A 17,659-nucleotide genomic window follows, 5' to 3' on the forward strand; every position below is an offset into this window, starting at 1 on the left:
ATTAGCTTTTATATATATAGGAGTGTTAAACCAGAATCCCTTTCAAATGTAGAACATAGAATCAAATAAAATAGATCATTATAAAAAAAATAAAATTATTATAATATTATTTTTAATTTATTATAGAAAATTAATGGTCTCCTATAATAAACTATTTTCATATAGTTCTATGTTATGCATTTAAAATTGGTTCTGTGTTGATCACAATATATATATATATATATATATGTAAGTTTTGAATTATTTTTTTCTTCTAATTTGTTTCCACATCCATTGTTTTGTAAATAGATGTGTAATTGATGAGTATTTGTTGGTTTCATATGAAAACAATTGGATTTGTTTAGCATATATTCTCACATTTAACATATCAGCACAAATCATGATGGATTTATTGTATATTTGAATAACTTAATTGATCGAAATTGTAAAGTTGTAGCTAAAATTGTCCTAATCTCACGAAATTATGAATATGCTTTTAAGATTTCACCGCCCTAACTAACAACGCGTATAATTAGGTGTTTTATTCTTAAACTTTTTGCTGATTAATTTTGTTTATTACAATTATTATTTATGAATAAATATTCCATATGGAAAAAGGAAACAATAAACGAATACTACTATCGTTATAAATAGCAATTGTCCGTCAGTATAAGACAATAAATATGATGGATGCCTTTGAATAGCCGACCAACTATGTTTATAAAATAAAAATAAATAAATAACCAACAAACTATTAAGAAACTAATTATAATCATAATTAGATCCGATTTTGAATTGTTAGTTGTTACCGCAAACTAATTGTCACAGAATCGTCTGCTGGATATATTTTCGTGCAAGTCTCTTACTCTATATGCACCATAAAAACATCAATTAGCAATAAATTATCTGTCATTACTTATTATTGCCAATATTTTTAATCTAATTATTTTAGATAGACAAATGAAGATATTTATGTACTTTGCGAAATGTAATGGTTGCTATAGTACTACTATTTATTACTACACCGACGATTATCTGCTTATCCACTCACTTTTTAAAAGTGTAATAAATGTAAAATACTATAAGAATATTAATGTTGCTCCAATCCGAAATTAAATATTACTATCAATGTATCATAGTGAGATTTCATATTTTTATGTATACTTCGGCTGTATTTTCCTTCTTATTGGTTTTCTTTAAATTTGAAAATATCTCAACAATTTCATTTCTTGAATTTCTATTTTTTTTCCCCTTCACGTAGTAATCATGGAATTTAAAGGGTCGATTTTGTGTAATCTGTAATGGAAATGAAATATTGGACAAAAGAAATAATATATCACACTTTTTTGCTTCTTGGTCACTATCATCATAATAGTCCTGTTTTTTAACATATATGTGTGTTTTTTTTAACATATATGTGCATTTTTATAATGTCGTTTACAAAGGTCCAATAGTCCAATACATGGAGTTGTCCTTTTTGAAGTTCTGGAAAAAATCGTGGTCCCTTTAAAATTTCCCCTTTCAAAATGGTTTTATCATCTATAATAATGGAAGAAGCTAATTCACTTTTTATATTCACAAACTTATGTTTGAACGATATATAGCATATTTTAGGGTTTATCCTTCAAGTAAATATTTTTTTTGAAAAACAAATCATTATAATCTTTTAAATCTGTGCATATTATTTATACAAGAATTTATAAAACATACTGTAATTATATAATAGAGTAATTAATAGTACAAAAGATTTTATAGGGAGTAGGATATAACATGAAGTAAAAGTTTTACTTTTAGCTTTTCTGATACGGATATTTGATTAGAGGAAAAGATAGTTGAGTCAAGATTGGATGGAGATAATAGAGATAGGAATAGAGAAAGGAGAGAGTAACATGAGTTCAAGACAATAACAGGAAATTAATATTTTTTGTTTTTTTTTATCAAATATTCTATATATATTTAAATTATCTAAGGTAATAATCGTGAAAATAAATTATAAATATAAGAGCCCGTAAATAAATTAAGCTTAACATGAGCTCTAACTTTTGTTGTATAGTTTTATTTTTAACTACCACGACAATCGAAAAGTTACAAATAAAAATATATTGTTCTCATTGAACTCCAGCTACATTAATACTCTATAACACAGGAGGCAAAACTGGTTCAGAAAATCATGGGAGAGATTAAGACGCTATACTTTTAAATAATACAATTCACATATTTAATTTGCCTTGGACTTTAATATATACTATGTCCAAAGGGTATAACCTATATATGATATATGTTCATTATTAGGATCATTCACACATCCGAACGATTCATTAATTTGATATTGTTATTCCCTAAAATAGTACTGTAGTAGGTTTAATAATCAAGGGTTACCTATGCATGACATATTAATTTATCTATATAAGAGCATCTGTAGCGCGGAATGAGCGCAACACAGTGGAGGGAATGTGACTGGTTGTTCGGCCAATCACAGAAAAGCATGTTGCCCACTTGTTGGGCGTGCGAGTGGGCAACCACATGCTAGAACTTATTAGTATTATTTTTTTTAAAATTGCAAAATTGAATTGTAATTTAGCTTTTTATTTCAACTTTTTTGCATTATATCATTAGGATCCTCAAATCCAACTATGACATATACGTTCCGACACTCGAACAAGTTCAACGACGTTTTAAATGCTAGACCTTGGTTATACAACAGACATCAACACCACATGAGTTATTATTTTGCCGCGGTATCTATCCAAGTAGTTAGTTATTGAGGATTTAACTTAATTGAAATAAAAAACAGTAAAAGAAAATGAAAATAAATAAAATAAAAACATAACATCTATGAATTAAGTACTACTACTATCTTAAATAAGAAATGTGGTAAACAGTAATGTTTTGGAATAATATAATGAAGTGACGTGGATTTTGGATGACTCATGGTCCACTGATTCTATCATTTGCGTGGGAAGCCATATGAATTGATACGATTTTTTTCCCATGCTAATTATAAAACTGATTAATTTCAACGTGACTTGCAGATAAAATTGTTGCAAAAGACAAACTAAGCAATATAATAATATGATATGAAACTCGAAAAGAAAGTATCTTACATATAATATTCTTTTTAAGTTGTTTTCGTGTAGTAGTTCAGTTCTTCGAGATATACTAGTTTATTGCATGAATTTTAGTAAATTAATTTTTTAGGGCAGTTTGGTAGAAGTCTTCTGACGATTAGAAACTAATAAAATATAGTCTGAAGCTCATAAACTATAATAAACAAATAATACATTAATCTTACTAGTCACTATAAACCGGATTAGGTAGGTCGACTAATAATGTGCTTATTATTAATTTGGTCAACAATTATATGATCTCTAATTTCTACTTGCGCACGTACATTCTTAATTTTTCGTTCAAATTAACTTAATTTACTATTGAAGCTAAAATTTCAAGTACTCAAATCAGTCAATTAAATGCCAAAAATAAACATCAGAATTAACTGTTTACGTACAAGAGAAAACAACGTATTCCTAATTAATATAATTGAAAACAACTTCTAATTGTTTACGTACAATTATAAGAAAACAACTTATTCCTAATTTATAGTAGTAATTGATACTACTAAAGAATAAGAAGCTAGGTTGAAAAAGAGAACGATTTGAATGCAAAGAACCCTAATTAAAAACGCATATCAATAATTAGGTGAAACATCCATTTCTGCTAAAAAATCAAATAATTTATTGGTCCACAATAAAATCCGAAAATAGAGAACAATATGGCAGCCCTTGCAGTTTTGGACTCACATGATCTATTATTGGGATGAAATACTTTAGAAAGTGTGGAAACATTAATTATCCATTAATAATTAATTAAGTGGCCCAGTGCAGCAAAAGGTTGGTGGAAATTGACCATAATAAACATTAGCTTATGATATCCCCACAAATCTATTCTATACACAAAATTATTGTGCAATCTTCTAATTTAGATATTGCAGCCAAGTCTTAATTTTGTACGTGTTCAATTATATCTTTAAAAGCTACTTATTACCGAATACATTATTGTATATCCAAATTATATGAATATCTAGTAAGATAATCAATTTATATCTGGCCATTTAATCAAAATTTACGATTAAAAAGATGGTTTCTACCTAGGCTACTTAGAAAGAACGAATAGAGTAAGTAGTAAACTAGCTAGAAAAGTAGAATTAAATTAATAGATTGAAGTGGTATTTGAATATTGAGTTAGTTCGAGAACATCATAGTTCCAAATATTTGGGTGGGGGCCTATAATTTTAATGTGCCCTCATTTATTTTCAAGACCTAATTTTTGAGTGCTACCTGACTCTTCCCCCCATTGAAATTAAGATTGACTGTCGTTGTCCAATGACACAAAAAGTGGATATTCGACTCGTTGAAATTTTTTATTACATAAAATGTTATAAGGTTGGAAATTTTGATTAAATACTATCGTGTAAATATTGTATATCTCGTACTATATTTTATTTCAGTGGTTTATATGATGGAGTAGGATTTTAGTAATTCTATAGTATATTGTAAAATTGAACAACTTTCTTTGACTAGAACGTCTCACGCATATATGGATATTGCAAGAAATTTTGATGGCTCTACATGCTGACAATTTGCTGCTGCAATCTGTACACAGATGGAAGGCTATTGACCCACCCCAAAAATGTGGTTCGAATTCCATGATTTGGACTGTTCATTTTTGTCCCTATTAGTTTTCAAAAGATAGCAGCCCTACTTAATTATCAAAATGAAAATTTGGACACAACGTTACTTAATTATTTTTATGGAGATTTTTGTATATTTCCCAGAAAAAAAACAGGAGTTTTAGTTATGAAATACACTATACTGGTATTTATGAAAGTAATTAAAAATTGTTCAATATGTTGGTATTTATAAAGGTAATTATTCATAGACTTTTTTCAAATTCTAGTTTGTATATCAACATTAAAATCCAGTTATAATTTATGAAACTATTGATATGTTTTGATTTCACGAGCAATTCAAATTTTACCATTAACACTTAACATTGCTTGACTTACTTAGGTGACACTATCATACATTAACCAAAACGAAGTCAAATTTTAGGTAGCAAATACTACAAATTAGTGATTTGGTAATTTATAGGCTAATTTTAAGGTTGATATACAAAACCAAAACTTGACAAAAAAAAAAATTAATTTACGTACAAATATCCCTATTTTATAGTACTCCAAAAAACTTTGCTTTTGCAATCTAGTTTGCTTGAATCTTAAGTTTTGAAGCATGAAAACCCCAGAACCAAAGTATGATTCATTTTTTTGTGTAAAATTATCTAATTCAGATTACTTCTGAGAACTCTATATCAATCTGCAGAGAAATTTCCTGCGATGTTAACAGCGATATTTCTCAAATAATAATTGGATGAGACTTTTAAAGACCCAACAAAGGAACAATCTTTTGATATTGATGTAGTAATTTGGAAGTGAGTAGTTTCTGATGAAGTGAGCCCATCTATCAATTTCAGAGTGGGCTGTATCTTGATTTTATATTTATCCTTTTATTAAAAATATTTATGGAAATTACATGATCATAATAAATGGTTCAACGAAAATGAATTCTTACATTGTCCAGACAAAAATGAAACATAGGTTTCTCACTCCAAGATTTGTAGAAAAAAATAAATTTAATCCAGTAGTTTTACCTTTACCATATCAATCAGTCTTTTGCCGGAATCAATTTTCTGGCAAATGAGGGCAAGCAGAAAGCTGCAGAATGGATCTGAAAACAGCATCATAAAAAAAATCAGAAAAGCAAACTCAAGTGAAAAAAATCCAATCTACAACATGTTGTTTCTTTAGACTTTAGTAGTAGTACCTCAGAGTTGTAAAACTTCAACTCTCCCTTATCCCCAACACGACCGTCAATTGGGTTTACTGGATTCTTGAAATCAACGGCAGGCCCCTCAGTCGCACACAGCATGAAGCCGATAACCCCACTGCAACCCATAACAGCACAACATAGTTCAGAGAAAGCATTTGACATAAGGTTAATCCAATCATACGAAGCCAATATATAGTAAAATAGAGGGACATTCATATGCGATTGGCGAACAATTCAGATAGCATACAAAAACATAGTGTACAAGCACAAAACAAGTTGCTTTCGGTATACGAATCCAGGATATAGTAAAATATGGGAAAAAGAGAGAGAGAGGGAGAGAGAGTGCCTTGGATATGTAGGAACTGTTGTCCAAGCATAGTTGATAGAGCCTTTAAAAACCTGGCTGCAGTTTGCAACAATGCCCTCTATAATGTGCATATGAAGCCATATGCTCTCGGCCTGTGTGCAGACAACGCCACCCGGGCGAAGAGCCCTAGCAACGGACTCAAAGAAGGGTTTCTCGAACAGCTCCTGAGCGGGGCCTAAATTATGCAAGCAAGAACTCACAGCCAAGAACAGAATCAAGGGCAGTTAAAAAGCAATGGTTTGTGTTGTTAATTGTTACCAATTGGGTCTGAGGAATCTACTATGACTGCATCATAGGTTCCTTCAGGGACAGCCTTCAGAAACGCCACTCCTACAAAGATTGTCAGGAAATGTAGTGTGTCAAATTTGAAGCAGAGATGTGAAGCAGTTCACGTATAGAGTTCAGTTTTACCATCTCCGATGTGTAGTGTGACACGGGGATCATCAAATCCAATGGCTACGCTTGGGAAGAACTGTTTAGAAACCTGAAGCCATGTATCAATATCTTACATTAGAGCTTTACTTTCTTTTTTTGGGAAAAAGATCAAAAGTAAAATTCCAAAAGAGTGTACAATAATGTATTACTATTACATAAGAGATTCTCTTATTTAAATCAATGATATATGTAGTTTTCTATTGAAGGGAGAATATGAGCAACAAGTGAGAAAAGAGTAGAAACAGGGGATTTACTACACTTACATCAACTACCATTTCGTCGATCTCACAGATATCTATCTTCTCGACTGATGAATGGCGCGACACTTCACGCAGGACTCCACCATCTCCTCCCCCAATTACCAAAACCTTGAAATGAACAACATCGGTCAGATCACAAACCAAATGGAATATGAAACTTATGCACTGTTTACATCAAGGAAAGCACAAGCCCCACATTTAATAAATTTGTCAATTTTGTACAATATATGAGATGCAATCCTATAAGAGATTGGTAGTGCGAGCACCTTTTTCGGGTTGGGAATGGAGCAAAGTGGAAGATGAGTGATCATTTCTTGATAAGAACACTCATCCCTCTCTGTGAGTTGAATCACTCCATCCAAGACAAGAACCTTTCCATAAGTTGATGACTGCAGTAGAATTCAAAGAATTAATCATAATTGACCAGTAATTATATAGACAAAAGTGCCATCTCTCTCTCATCATGAAGCAGATTTTACCTGAAAAACAATTACGTTCTGGTAATCGGACTTTCCCTGAAACAATATCTTTTCCACCTTCAATGAGTGTGCTTCTCCTGCATGTTTCACCACAATTTAGCTTATGATTTCACTCACAAAGAGAGAGAATAAAATTAAATTGTCAAAAACCAACTACAGATTGAAATGTGTAAAAAGAACTATAAATCTTCACTCAAAGCTCTGTTTTTTGACAAACAATCAACGAAAAAAAAAAGAGAAAAATTGGAAAAACAAAATAGAAAGTGAGAATTTCCATTGGTGCATTTCAACAAACATGTAATATAGTGATATAGTTATTGAAAAAGCAAGGAAATTACCAGGCCACATTGGGCTAATCTCGGAGAACCAACCCGGGATTACGGAGGGGAAGCCCTCCGGCAGATCGGCCGCCACAGCGCCACCGTTGTTAGCCTCCATTTGAACTGGAATGGCGCCGCTTGCAACGGAGAGGCTCTTCACACGCACACAGGAAGTGAGTGGCCACAAAATGTGCAAATCTTTCACGCAGTGAGGGTGTGAATGTGTGAGAATTGATAGTAGAATCTGTGTATCTGTGTTGGAGAGAAAGAGAGAGAGACTCGCGTTGTGGCTGGGTCACCTTTTTGGAATCACTTGCCTACGATCACTTTTTGGGATTTGGATTTTGTATTTTCTGCTTGGAAATCAGCATTATTTGAATAGTATATATATATTGCGTCAGCTTATTGAAATTTTTAATGGGAAATGCCATGTGGCCACATTATGGTTAGCCATAAACTGGTTTTATAGTAAAAAACCGGTTTATTTAAAATTTCCGGTTTAGTTAGTAATTGATTTGACTTTTATATCCTTTTCATATTTGGAGGTGAAATTGGCGCTATTTGCTCTTCTTCTTTTCATATCCCACCGGTATTCATTTCTCTCTAATATTTGGAGCCATGACATTTTGCGTCGTCACTCTCTCTCTCTCTTCTATTATGTTCAGCATCCTCTCTCCCCCATATCTGAGCCTTTCTCTGTCATCTGAAAAAAAAATTGATGCAGCAGACTTTGAGACTGAAAATATCTGGAAACCTCACCCATTTTTAGTTTCTCTCTCTCCCATATCTGGAACCCTCACCCATCTCCACAAAAATATGCAAAAAAAATCCCCAATTTGCAAATCGGCGAAACTGAGATTGAAAAAGGAAATGTGCAGCAATTCTCAATCACACATTTACATTTTTTTGGATAAAATTTGAATAGGTTGAGTGGCAAAAAAGCCCCGATTTACATTTTTAAGACAAACTTTGAATCAGTGGAGAAGTTGTCGAGAAAGAGTCTACGTAATTTTGATATTTTGACTGAAATTCACAATCGATGCAGCGGCTATGGAAAAGACTCCAGTGTTGATATTTTTGTTTTTCTATAAAATTTGGATGGATTTCTTAAATGTTTTTATGAAGGTATTTTTGATTTTCTGTAAATTTTTGTTATGATTTTTGGTTAGATTCGTGGTAAGATAAAGTAAAATAGATTTATATTGACATGATAAAATGTCAGAATGAGTTTATTAGTATTTGTTGCTCTACTCATTGCTACTGCCCTTGGTTGATCTCCATAGTGTTCCATCAGGGTCATCCCTTCTCCCACGAATGAATAATATAAGGGACAAATTATGCAATTAAAGGTTAGAATGCAAGAGTGCAGGAATTTAAATGTACATGTCTTACATCTAGTGGAAGATGCATGCTTGTATTGATAAATGGACCAATAGATGAATGAAAAAGGAGTGGGAATTTGTCACGCCCGCATTTTCAAGGGATAGAAAACACGAAGAATCGCGACTAGGGGAGGGTTAAAGAAGCAGGAAAGAAAGGGGAAAAACAACGAAACTCGACCAAAGCTCAATATAATCGAAATAGCTCGAATAAAATCAGGGTATCATTTCGACAATCAACAACTCAAAAGAATATTATCTCAAAAATACATGAACTCAAAAGAAAGACAACAACTCAGCGGAAGTATTTCGAGAGTAGAATAATGCTATGTATGAAGACAGAACATATTCTGACCATTTGATAAACATTTTCTTTACTTTTGTACTCAACACCCACCGCGCTCGTCACAGCTCAACCTGCACATTTTTAAAAAGAAATGCAGGGCTGAGTACTTGATGCACTCAGTGGACTCATGCCGAAAACATTTTATAAAAAGTTTTATCATGCCACCATTGAGTGACCTTGGGGTTTTAACTTTGAAAAATGCCCAAGACACTAAAATATTTTCCATCGTAAAATTCGCGACTGCAGTCATTTTCCCATAGATGTCTATCATATCTGATCCATTGATGACAAGGAATGTGGCCACATTCCAAGTCACTAGACCGGCCGACCCAAAAGACGGCTCACGATCCCCATTGGTGTACACTAGCCTGAGTAGGGACTCACTCCCTAGTCAGACCCGAATTCGATTATCCATAGATGGCAAAAGCCACAGCAGATAGGTTCCATAGATAAAACAAAACACGGCATGACAAATATTCATATCATTTCACATAAAAATATACTTAGGGCATTGCCCTTTTTTAAAAAGAAAGCCCACCTCGTTCTTTTAAATCCTCAATCATTTTCTGTTCACTGCAACATCGTGCAACAGTTCACCCTTTTTAAAATAACATGATATGCTAAAATCAGACTTTGCCAAATATTACTTAAATAAATGCATGCATCCTATGTGTGTGTGCTCAAAATTAATCTTGGCTAAAACCGATTCATCAATTAAACACAAACGTCCCCAGCTTAGAAAACTCTCGGTCATCACCGAAACTAGGCAGCATGTACAATTCCAAAACAAATAAATCCAAATAGTTAATAAACTATACCAACCCAATTAACAAAATTAAAGAATGAAAAAGAAACTGTCTACTTTATATACTCCCAATCAGTACACGTCTACTATTTCCTTTCCCACATTGATTTACTTCTCAAATTACTCAAAACAAAGAAATAAAAAGGCAGTACTACTCCCAGCAACTATGCCTATCTCTCTATCACAAAAGAACAAAAGGAAGCTTTTAATATAAAAGAATTTAATAAAAAAAATACTCCCTAATCCAACACAGAAATGAATAAAGAATAGCAATTTCAAAGAATTGGACATAGATACTCCCAGCCATCACGTATATACTCCTTCAAACAACTATATTCAATAAAACAAAGTTAATAGTAATATATTTCTCCTCAAACTATACGTCTGCCTCCCTAAGAAAAACAACTCATCTCCCTCTTTCTATTTCAAGCAAACCAGTTTCTCTCTCTCTCAACATCTGTTGTTTTCCGTTCGCCACTGCCGAGTTCACGGCGGTCGCCATTCAGCCGTCGGCAACGCTGCTACTCCCTACGGTGAGTTCCTCTCACCTTTTCCCAAAGCTAAATCTTTTATTAACTTTCTAATTGTTCGATTCAATTATTAAAGGGGCAGGCAGAAGTATAGAGGAACAAAAAGACAACCTCTAATAGCATTAAAGATCGAGGCTTTAATAAGAATTATCAAAACACAGTTTCAAGAATTTCAGCAAACTTGTTCCCGTGAACTACCGTGAGTGTATGAAGCTATATCGTGGAATGGGATGCAGGGGATTAAAAAAAAAAGTGGATATACCTTTGGAGAGAAGCAAAATTCACACAAACAGACGTAACGACAGTAATCACAGCTCTCTCAGTTCCTCCTTCCCACTGTGATGTTGAGAGTTTTGGTTATGGAGACAACAAGTATGGAAATTTTCCTATTCAATGGAAGGAGAAATTACTTTGACGGAAGAGAAAAAAAAAATTGCACTGGAATTATGAAACGGCGCTGATAACTGACTCAGATTGTGGGAAGGGATATATAATATTAATTAAAAATAGATATAAGAATAATTAAGCAACAAATAATACCTGAATAAATTAAATTTAATCTAAAAATCTATTCAAAATTTAAAAATATCAAATCCGATTATCTAATTTAATACTATTATATTAATTTGGTGTTTGATTCAATTGAGTTATTAAATTAAATAATATAATTGGAAGTTATATTCACATGAACAATTCAGTTGAACTTATAATCGATTGAACAATTAATAGTGCATAGATTTACTTGAATTTTAAAATCACATTTATTGTTCAATTATATCTAAACATGCTATATAAAAAAATAATCGATTAAATTGATACACTTGACTACTTGAGAGTTTACTAATACGCCACTACTTAATTCAATCGAATCTTAGATCAAATTGAACAATTCGATTGTTTAAATTCACCCGATTAAAAGATGTAACTAAATAATTCAATTGAATCTAGAATCAATTGAACATTTAGTAGTGCTTATATTCACTTGGATTCTTCGTTTGAATTTGAAATTCACCTTTGGCCAATTGCATCTAAACATAGTACTACACCATATAGAAGGTAATCAATTAAAATAATACACTTTAGATTTGTTACATAGACTACTCAATTCATTTGAATTTAAAATTTACCTTTATTGCCCAATTACATCTAAACATAGTATATAAAAGGTATTTAATTAATACACTGATACTACTCAATTCAATTGAATCTCAAACCAAATCGAACAATTCTACTATTTAAGATTCAATCGTATAAGATGTGTCTAAATAATTTAACTGAACTTAAAAACCAATTGAACAATTAAATAGTGCTTAGATTCAATTGAATTGTTCATATAAATCTAAAATTCACCTTTATTGCATAATTACATCTAAACATAGTACAATATATAAAAGGTAATCGATTAAATTGATTCACTTATGTTTTTTTTACTGTTACTACTCGATTTAATTGAATCTTAGATTAAATCGAACAATTCTACTGTTTAGATTCTGTTTAGATTCACTTTATTATAACATGTAACTAAATAATTCATTGAAAAATTCAATTGTGGTTAGATCCACTTGAATTATTCATTTGAACCTAAAACTAACCGTCATTGCCCAATCACATCTAAACATAGTAGTATATAAAGGTAATCGATTTAATTGAATTACTGATACTACTCAATTTAATTGAATCTTAGATAAAATCGAACAATTCTATTGTTTAGATTCACTCGACTGTAAGATGTAATTAAATAATTCAAATGAACTTCGAATCCATTGAACAATTCAATAGTGCATAGATTCACTTGAATCTAAAATTCACCTTGCCCAATTACATCTAAACGTAGTATTGTAGTATATAAAAGGTAGTAATCGTTTAAATTGATACAATTGAGATTTTTATTGGTACTATTCAATTATCAAATCGAACAATTCCACTATTTAAAAATTCACTCGATTATAAGAAGTACTCCCTCCATCCCAAATAATTCGTTTCAGTTTTCCATTTCGGTCCGTCCCATATAATTTGTCTCATTTCACTTTTACCATTTTTAGTAGTGCACCTCATATTCCACTAACTCATTCATACTCACATTTTATTATAAAACTAATACTCCCTCCGTCCCACTTTAGGAGTGCCGGTTAGAATATTCCATAAATGGTATTAGGCTCCACATTCCACTAATCTTTTTTCACTCACATTTTATTATAAAACTAATATAAAAAAGTAGGACCCACATTCCACATTCTTTTTTCACCAACTTTTATTTACATATTTTAAAACCCGTGTCGAACTCAACCGGGACTCCTAAAGTGGGACAGATGGAGTATATAAAAGTAGGACCCACATTCCACTAACTTTTTCAACCCACTTTTCATTACAATTCTTAAAACCCGTGCCCGGTCAAAATGACCCGAATTATCCGGGACGGAGGGTGTAACTATATAGTTGTTCATTTGACTTTAAAATTCATCTAATTGTTCAACTACATTTAAAACTTATAATAAAAAAAATAGCAGATTAATTTTCTTTACTTGAGTTACTAATACACTTATTTTTAACTTTTTATTTAAAAAATTACACTTCATGCTAACTAAGATTTAGTATTATATGTTTCAAATTTATAAATATATTTTGTTAATATATAATTTAATTTTGTAGTATAGTAAACAATATATTAATCGATTGGGCATATAAATAGAACTCAATTAATTAGTGTCTGCTTTGTTTCAAATTCCAATTAGAGGGCTATTAAATAGGAAGTGGAGTAGTTATTAATGCAACTTTAATTTATTGAAATTTGAAATAGTATTTAGATTCCCTCGCCATCTGAAAATTTGAGATGAGAATAAATAACTAAAAATAAGGTAAAGGATATACAAGTAATTTTAAGTCATCCACTAACTATAACTAATATTTTATTTATTAATATACACTTAAATTTACTAGTTTAACCTTGTGTGGCTGAACATAATATGACCAATATCACTCATTTTTAATACTAGTAGTAGTATATTGATTTTGAAATTAGTATTCGACTCTACTGTCATTTTTACTGCTGGATTGCTCATATTTTAAAAATCTCTATACTCATCATATTTATACTTTAATAGTAATCCCTCCCTTTCACTATAGTTGGGGTGGAATTTTGGGCACGAAGTTTTAAAAATAAATATTGGGTGTGTTAAATAAATAGATAAAAAAGTAAGAGAGAGAAAAAAATAGAGAGAATAAAGTATAAAGTGAATAAAGTAGAGAGAATAAAGTAAGAGAAAGTAAAGTATGAAAGAGAAAAATGTTACCAAATATAGAAATGACTCAACTATGAAGAAACTTCCCAAAATGGTAAAATGACTCAACTATGGCGAAACGAAGGGAGTACTAGTATTACTTGAAAAACTATGACACGTCTGGCATGTAAAATATAATAGTATTCCCTCAAAATCCAACACGCTAGACATTTTGGAACGTTCATAATTGTGAAACGCATTTTTTTTTTCATTTTTGACAAATGGTCTCACAAGTTATAATTCACTAACTTATCACATACACGTTCAACTAGAAAATAATATTAAAATGAAACGTATATTCAACTAATTTTCTTTATAGTCGATCAAACAATTTTTAAAAATTTGCGTCGAATTAAAATATGTATTGTAAACATGAACGAGTAATACAAGAAGTGTATACAACTTATTTTGACAAAGTCCGATACTATCTATACATCTATACATATAATAAAGTGCACCAAAATCATTATTAGTGCTGATTTTCAAAGGAAATGGTTATAGTATCACCAAATTTTATGGTTTTATTCCGGCAATTTATTATACTATAAAAAACGTAGCATAGTTGAAAATAATGGAAAGAAATATAGAGGAAGGGAAGATTATTGCTAGGCTTTTGTCATTCATAAACTCTTAGGCTTTTTAATTTTTTATTAATACTTTATACCTAAATATTCTTGTAGGGTAATTTTTTATGATCACTGGATTAGGACGTATGCGATATGTGGAGAAATATCAATGGGTCCAAAATAGTCCTACCAAATATTGGCCCAAACTGTAGTCCATGATCAAATTAGAATCTTAGATAATATAAATTCAATTTATTGATAAATGATGGAATTGATCCATAAACAATACAGTACATTTAAAACACATTATCTCTACAAATGTAGAGCAAAGAATATAAAAGTAAAACCACATACTAATTGGCATTGCATTCCGGAGGCAAGACCTTATACCTAATCTTATCTTGGCAATATGAGTAAAACATATGCTTCCTCCTCGCCCACGCCATCGCACCTGATTGCTGTCTCGACAACTGTGAAAACGGCTCCCCCTCGACCGGATCCAAGCTCGAAATGCCACTTTTCAAACACGGTGACGGATTATTGGAAACACACCCCTCCATCTCGATACCTCGCATCGTTGTGACAAATGGCGCGTACTTGTAGTCGACTGCATACTTCCCGCCATGTGTCGCCCACTCTGAGCCGTCCCAAATTGTCGTGTAGACCGACATCGGCTTGGAGGGGTAGACCGACCCAATGGCAGGGGTGTGGGCCACTTGCCTCACAGGCACGTTGTCCACTAAAAACCTGTCATATTTTTATATTAGTGGATGCGAATTTCCCGACATTTTTAATTAAAATAAATTAAAATTGAGTGGGTTGAATTACAGTATGTGGTGGTTGTTCCATAAAATGGTATAGTCGTGGAAATCTTGAGTAGGATCAAACCATAAGTAAAATTTCTCTTCTCTTCCATTTCTTACACTTCCATTGCCATAGATGTTTGTTTGTAGAACCCAATCCCTTCGTTTTTCATGCCCGAGCAGCTCGATGTCGATCTCGTCGTGGTTGTGTGGGAAAAGATTCGCATTTGATAGCTACAAGATGTAGAGATTCCGTGTTCAAATCTTCTAGTACAAGATTAATGATTCAAACAATTATTTTTTTCTAAAAAGAAAATCACATTTTTTTTAAAAAAAAATCGGAAATTACAAATATGTACGTATTAGTACTCAGTGAATCGAATTCATTCACATTTTTATAAAGAAAAATTATTTCGGCAATCAAAAGTCTGTGGATACTGGATAGGGATGAATTTTATTCGAGTACTAAAATTTCTATTTAGATTTTTGATTGCCAGGGAGTACTACTTTCTGTATCAAAAATTTGGGCTAGTACAAAATTGAAAACGAGTGGAGTATTAATATGTTACTATACATATATAGTAACAAATATTTTGAATTAGAAAGTGATACCAATACTTACATAAAATGCCACCACAACTCCAGATGTAAAACCGGCGGGCAATTTCATTGCAGCATTGAAAAATCCATAGTAGTATTTATTTTTCGACACCAATCCTGATCCTACAAATAATAATAATAACAACAATAAAAAAATATATGGATAAATATTAAGAATAAAATAGAGATAAATTTAATGTTATTACCTGAGGATTTGTCTAAAGTTAGAGCAGCGGTGGTCCCATTATTCGTGACATGAATATTGGAGGCTCCGAAGGCAACATCGTAGCTTTTGTCGACCGTGGATTTACTGAATCTGTCCGTTAGGCGTTCGACACTTGGCGGTTTGTAGACGGGGCCACGAGAGCAGACGTCAGCAGTCAAACAGAAAAGGATGAGAGCTGAGAAGCATAGCTTAAGATGAAACATTGCCATGCTAGTGAAAGAAGAGATGGAATGATATGTTTTGGAATTTTGATGTACATTTATATGGGTTGTTTGAAGCTGGCTGTATCTTCCAAAAATCCCATTTGATTGTTGATGTAAGATTTTGAGACATTAGTTAGATAAACATGTGCAGTTGGGTTGAATATCATATGTTTCCAGCCTTTTTTCCATGTCTTGATGGGACTACTTTTTTCTAGATTTTCTTCATCTATCTCAAGCTATTTTCTTGAATTTATAATGCACTTAATTATAGTTTAATCATGTGCACCTAAATTCTACTCCTATATAATATAATCCATCTTATATTAAGATAAATAAAATCCATACACAATTTTGTAATAGCATGGGATGAATGAGAAAATAAATTAGTTTCCTTTGAATCTACATTTGTTTGTTTGCAAATTAACAGCTGTAGTTGGGCAAGATTATGGAAGCGACGGCTGACCAACTCGAACAATTTGGTCCTAAAATTAGATGCAATTATTGTTGTTGTTTGTATATATAATTGAATGCAATAATTCACGCGGTTTGAGCTTAGCTTTTCCTCCAACACCTTATGTGCTATTTGAGGTTAAGGTTGGAGTATGCTCCTCATAGCCATTAATTGCATTATTAGGACATTCATTTAATACAATGTAGAATGGCTGAATGTATTAATCCAATGGAAAACTAGGCTTTTTATAAACATGAGTCAGCTGCAAACAAGTTCAAAACGCATACAAATAAAAGGGAAGAATCGAATGAAAAATAGAGAGCAGCACAAAGAAAGTTACTCTTGGTTGGGTACAGTCAAAGGGGTGGGTAAGGCCGAGTCTCCTGGTGGAGCCAGAAGGCCGATGCGCACGCACATGTACCCACATGGCAATGACCACTATGCCATTGAGATCTCAGGAGTACCAACCATTTCCTAATTTTCCCTAGGATCTCATGCAAGTGGGAAATCTAGACACCAACCTCTATCTCATATACTAACTCAAAGCGACGTGTTTCTCTCTGTCTCATACTTGCACAAGATACATTGCATCTTCACTCCTAGGGTTGCCAAACTCTTGTGTAAGAAATTAGGCTTATAACATCACAAAAACTCAAAAATGTATCAACCATATTTCTCCTAAAGAATAACCTACTTAACTCGCAACGATGGAACCAAGTGTTTATATACACAACTTAAATAAAAAGCATG

The 17,659-nt window shown here is 32.2% G+C and overlaps 2 protein-coding genes across 2 annotated transcripts; both read right to left on the bottom strand.

The window, feature by feature from the left end:
• Window positions 1-5,550: 5,550 nt before the first annotated feature.
• LOC125203676 (spermidine synthase-like) lies at window positions 5,551-8,072 on the bottom strand. The gene is made up of 9 exons (XM_048102077.2): window positions 7,741-8,072; window positions 7,403-7,479; window positions 7,190-7,312; window positions 6,927-7,031; window positions 6,640-6,712; window positions 6,487-6,558; window positions 6,208-6,403; window positions 5,856-5,976; window positions 5,551-5,759 (listed from the first exon to the last, which is right to left on the bottom strand). Exons 1-9 carry the CDS (start codon window positions 7,838-7,840, stop codon window positions 5,697-5,699), a joined length of 930 nt encoding a protein of 309 aa, XP_047958034.1. The 5' UTR covers window positions 7,841-8,072; the 3' UTR covers window positions 5,551-5,696.
• Window positions 8,073-14,848: 6,776 nt separating this feature from the next.
• LOC125208253 (putative xyloglucan endotransglucosylase/hydrolase protein 33) lies at window positions 14,849-16,610 on the bottom strand. Its single transcript, XM_048107834.2, has 4 exons — window positions 16,236-16,610; window positions 16,052-16,152; window positions 15,455-15,663; window positions 14,849-15,373 (listed from the first exon to the last, which is right to left on the bottom strand). The coding sequence occupies exons 1-4, from the start codon at window positions 16,462-16,464 to the stop codon at window positions 14,980-14,982; spliced, it is 933 nt and encodes a 310-aa protein (XP_047963791.1). The 5' UTR covers window positions 16,465-16,610; the 3' UTR covers window positions 14,849-14,979.
• Between the last annotated feature and the right edge of the window lie 1,049 nt (window positions 16,611-17,659).

This window comes from Salvia hispanica, chromosome 6 (genome assembly GCF_029641045.1).
Source record: "Salvia hispanica isolate PSC_SH4W2 chromosome 6, Shi_PSC_v1, whole genome shotgun sequence".
NCBI lineage: Eukaryota > Viridiplantae > Streptophyta > Magnoliopsida > Lamiales > Lamiaceae > Salvia > Salvia hispanica.

What these genes read in the sequence shown, in the direction of transcription:
- LOC125203676 (XM_048102077.2), bottom strand. Translation starts at nt 7,840, where the DNA reads ATGGAGGCTAACAACGGTGGCGCTGTGGCGGCCGATCTGCCGGAGGGC. An exon ending in CCATTCCCAACCCGAAAAAG is followed by an intron (nt 7,032 to 7,189) that starts GTGCTCGCACTA and finishes GTTCATTTCAAG; the next exon opens with GTTTTGGTAATTGGGGGAGG. An exon ending in TCGACGAAATGGTAGTTGAT is followed by an intron (nt 6,713 to 6,926) that starts GTAAGTGTAGTA and finishes ACATGGCTTCAG; the next exon opens with GTTTCTAAACAGTTCTTCCC.
- LOC125208253 (XM_048107834.2), bottom strand. Translation starts at nt 16,464, where the DNA reads ATGGCAATGTTTCATCTTAAGCTATGCTTCTCAGCTCTCATCCTTTTC. An exon ending in AACTTTAGACAAATCCTCAG is followed by an intron (nt 16,153 to 16,235) that starts GTAATAACATTA and finishes TATTATTTGTAG; the next exon opens with GATCAGGATTGGTGTCGAAA. An exon ending in TGGAACAACCACCACATACT is followed by an intron (nt 15,374 to 15,454) that starts GTAATTCAACCC and finishes AAAATATGACAG; the next exon opens with GTTTTTAGTGGACAACGTGC.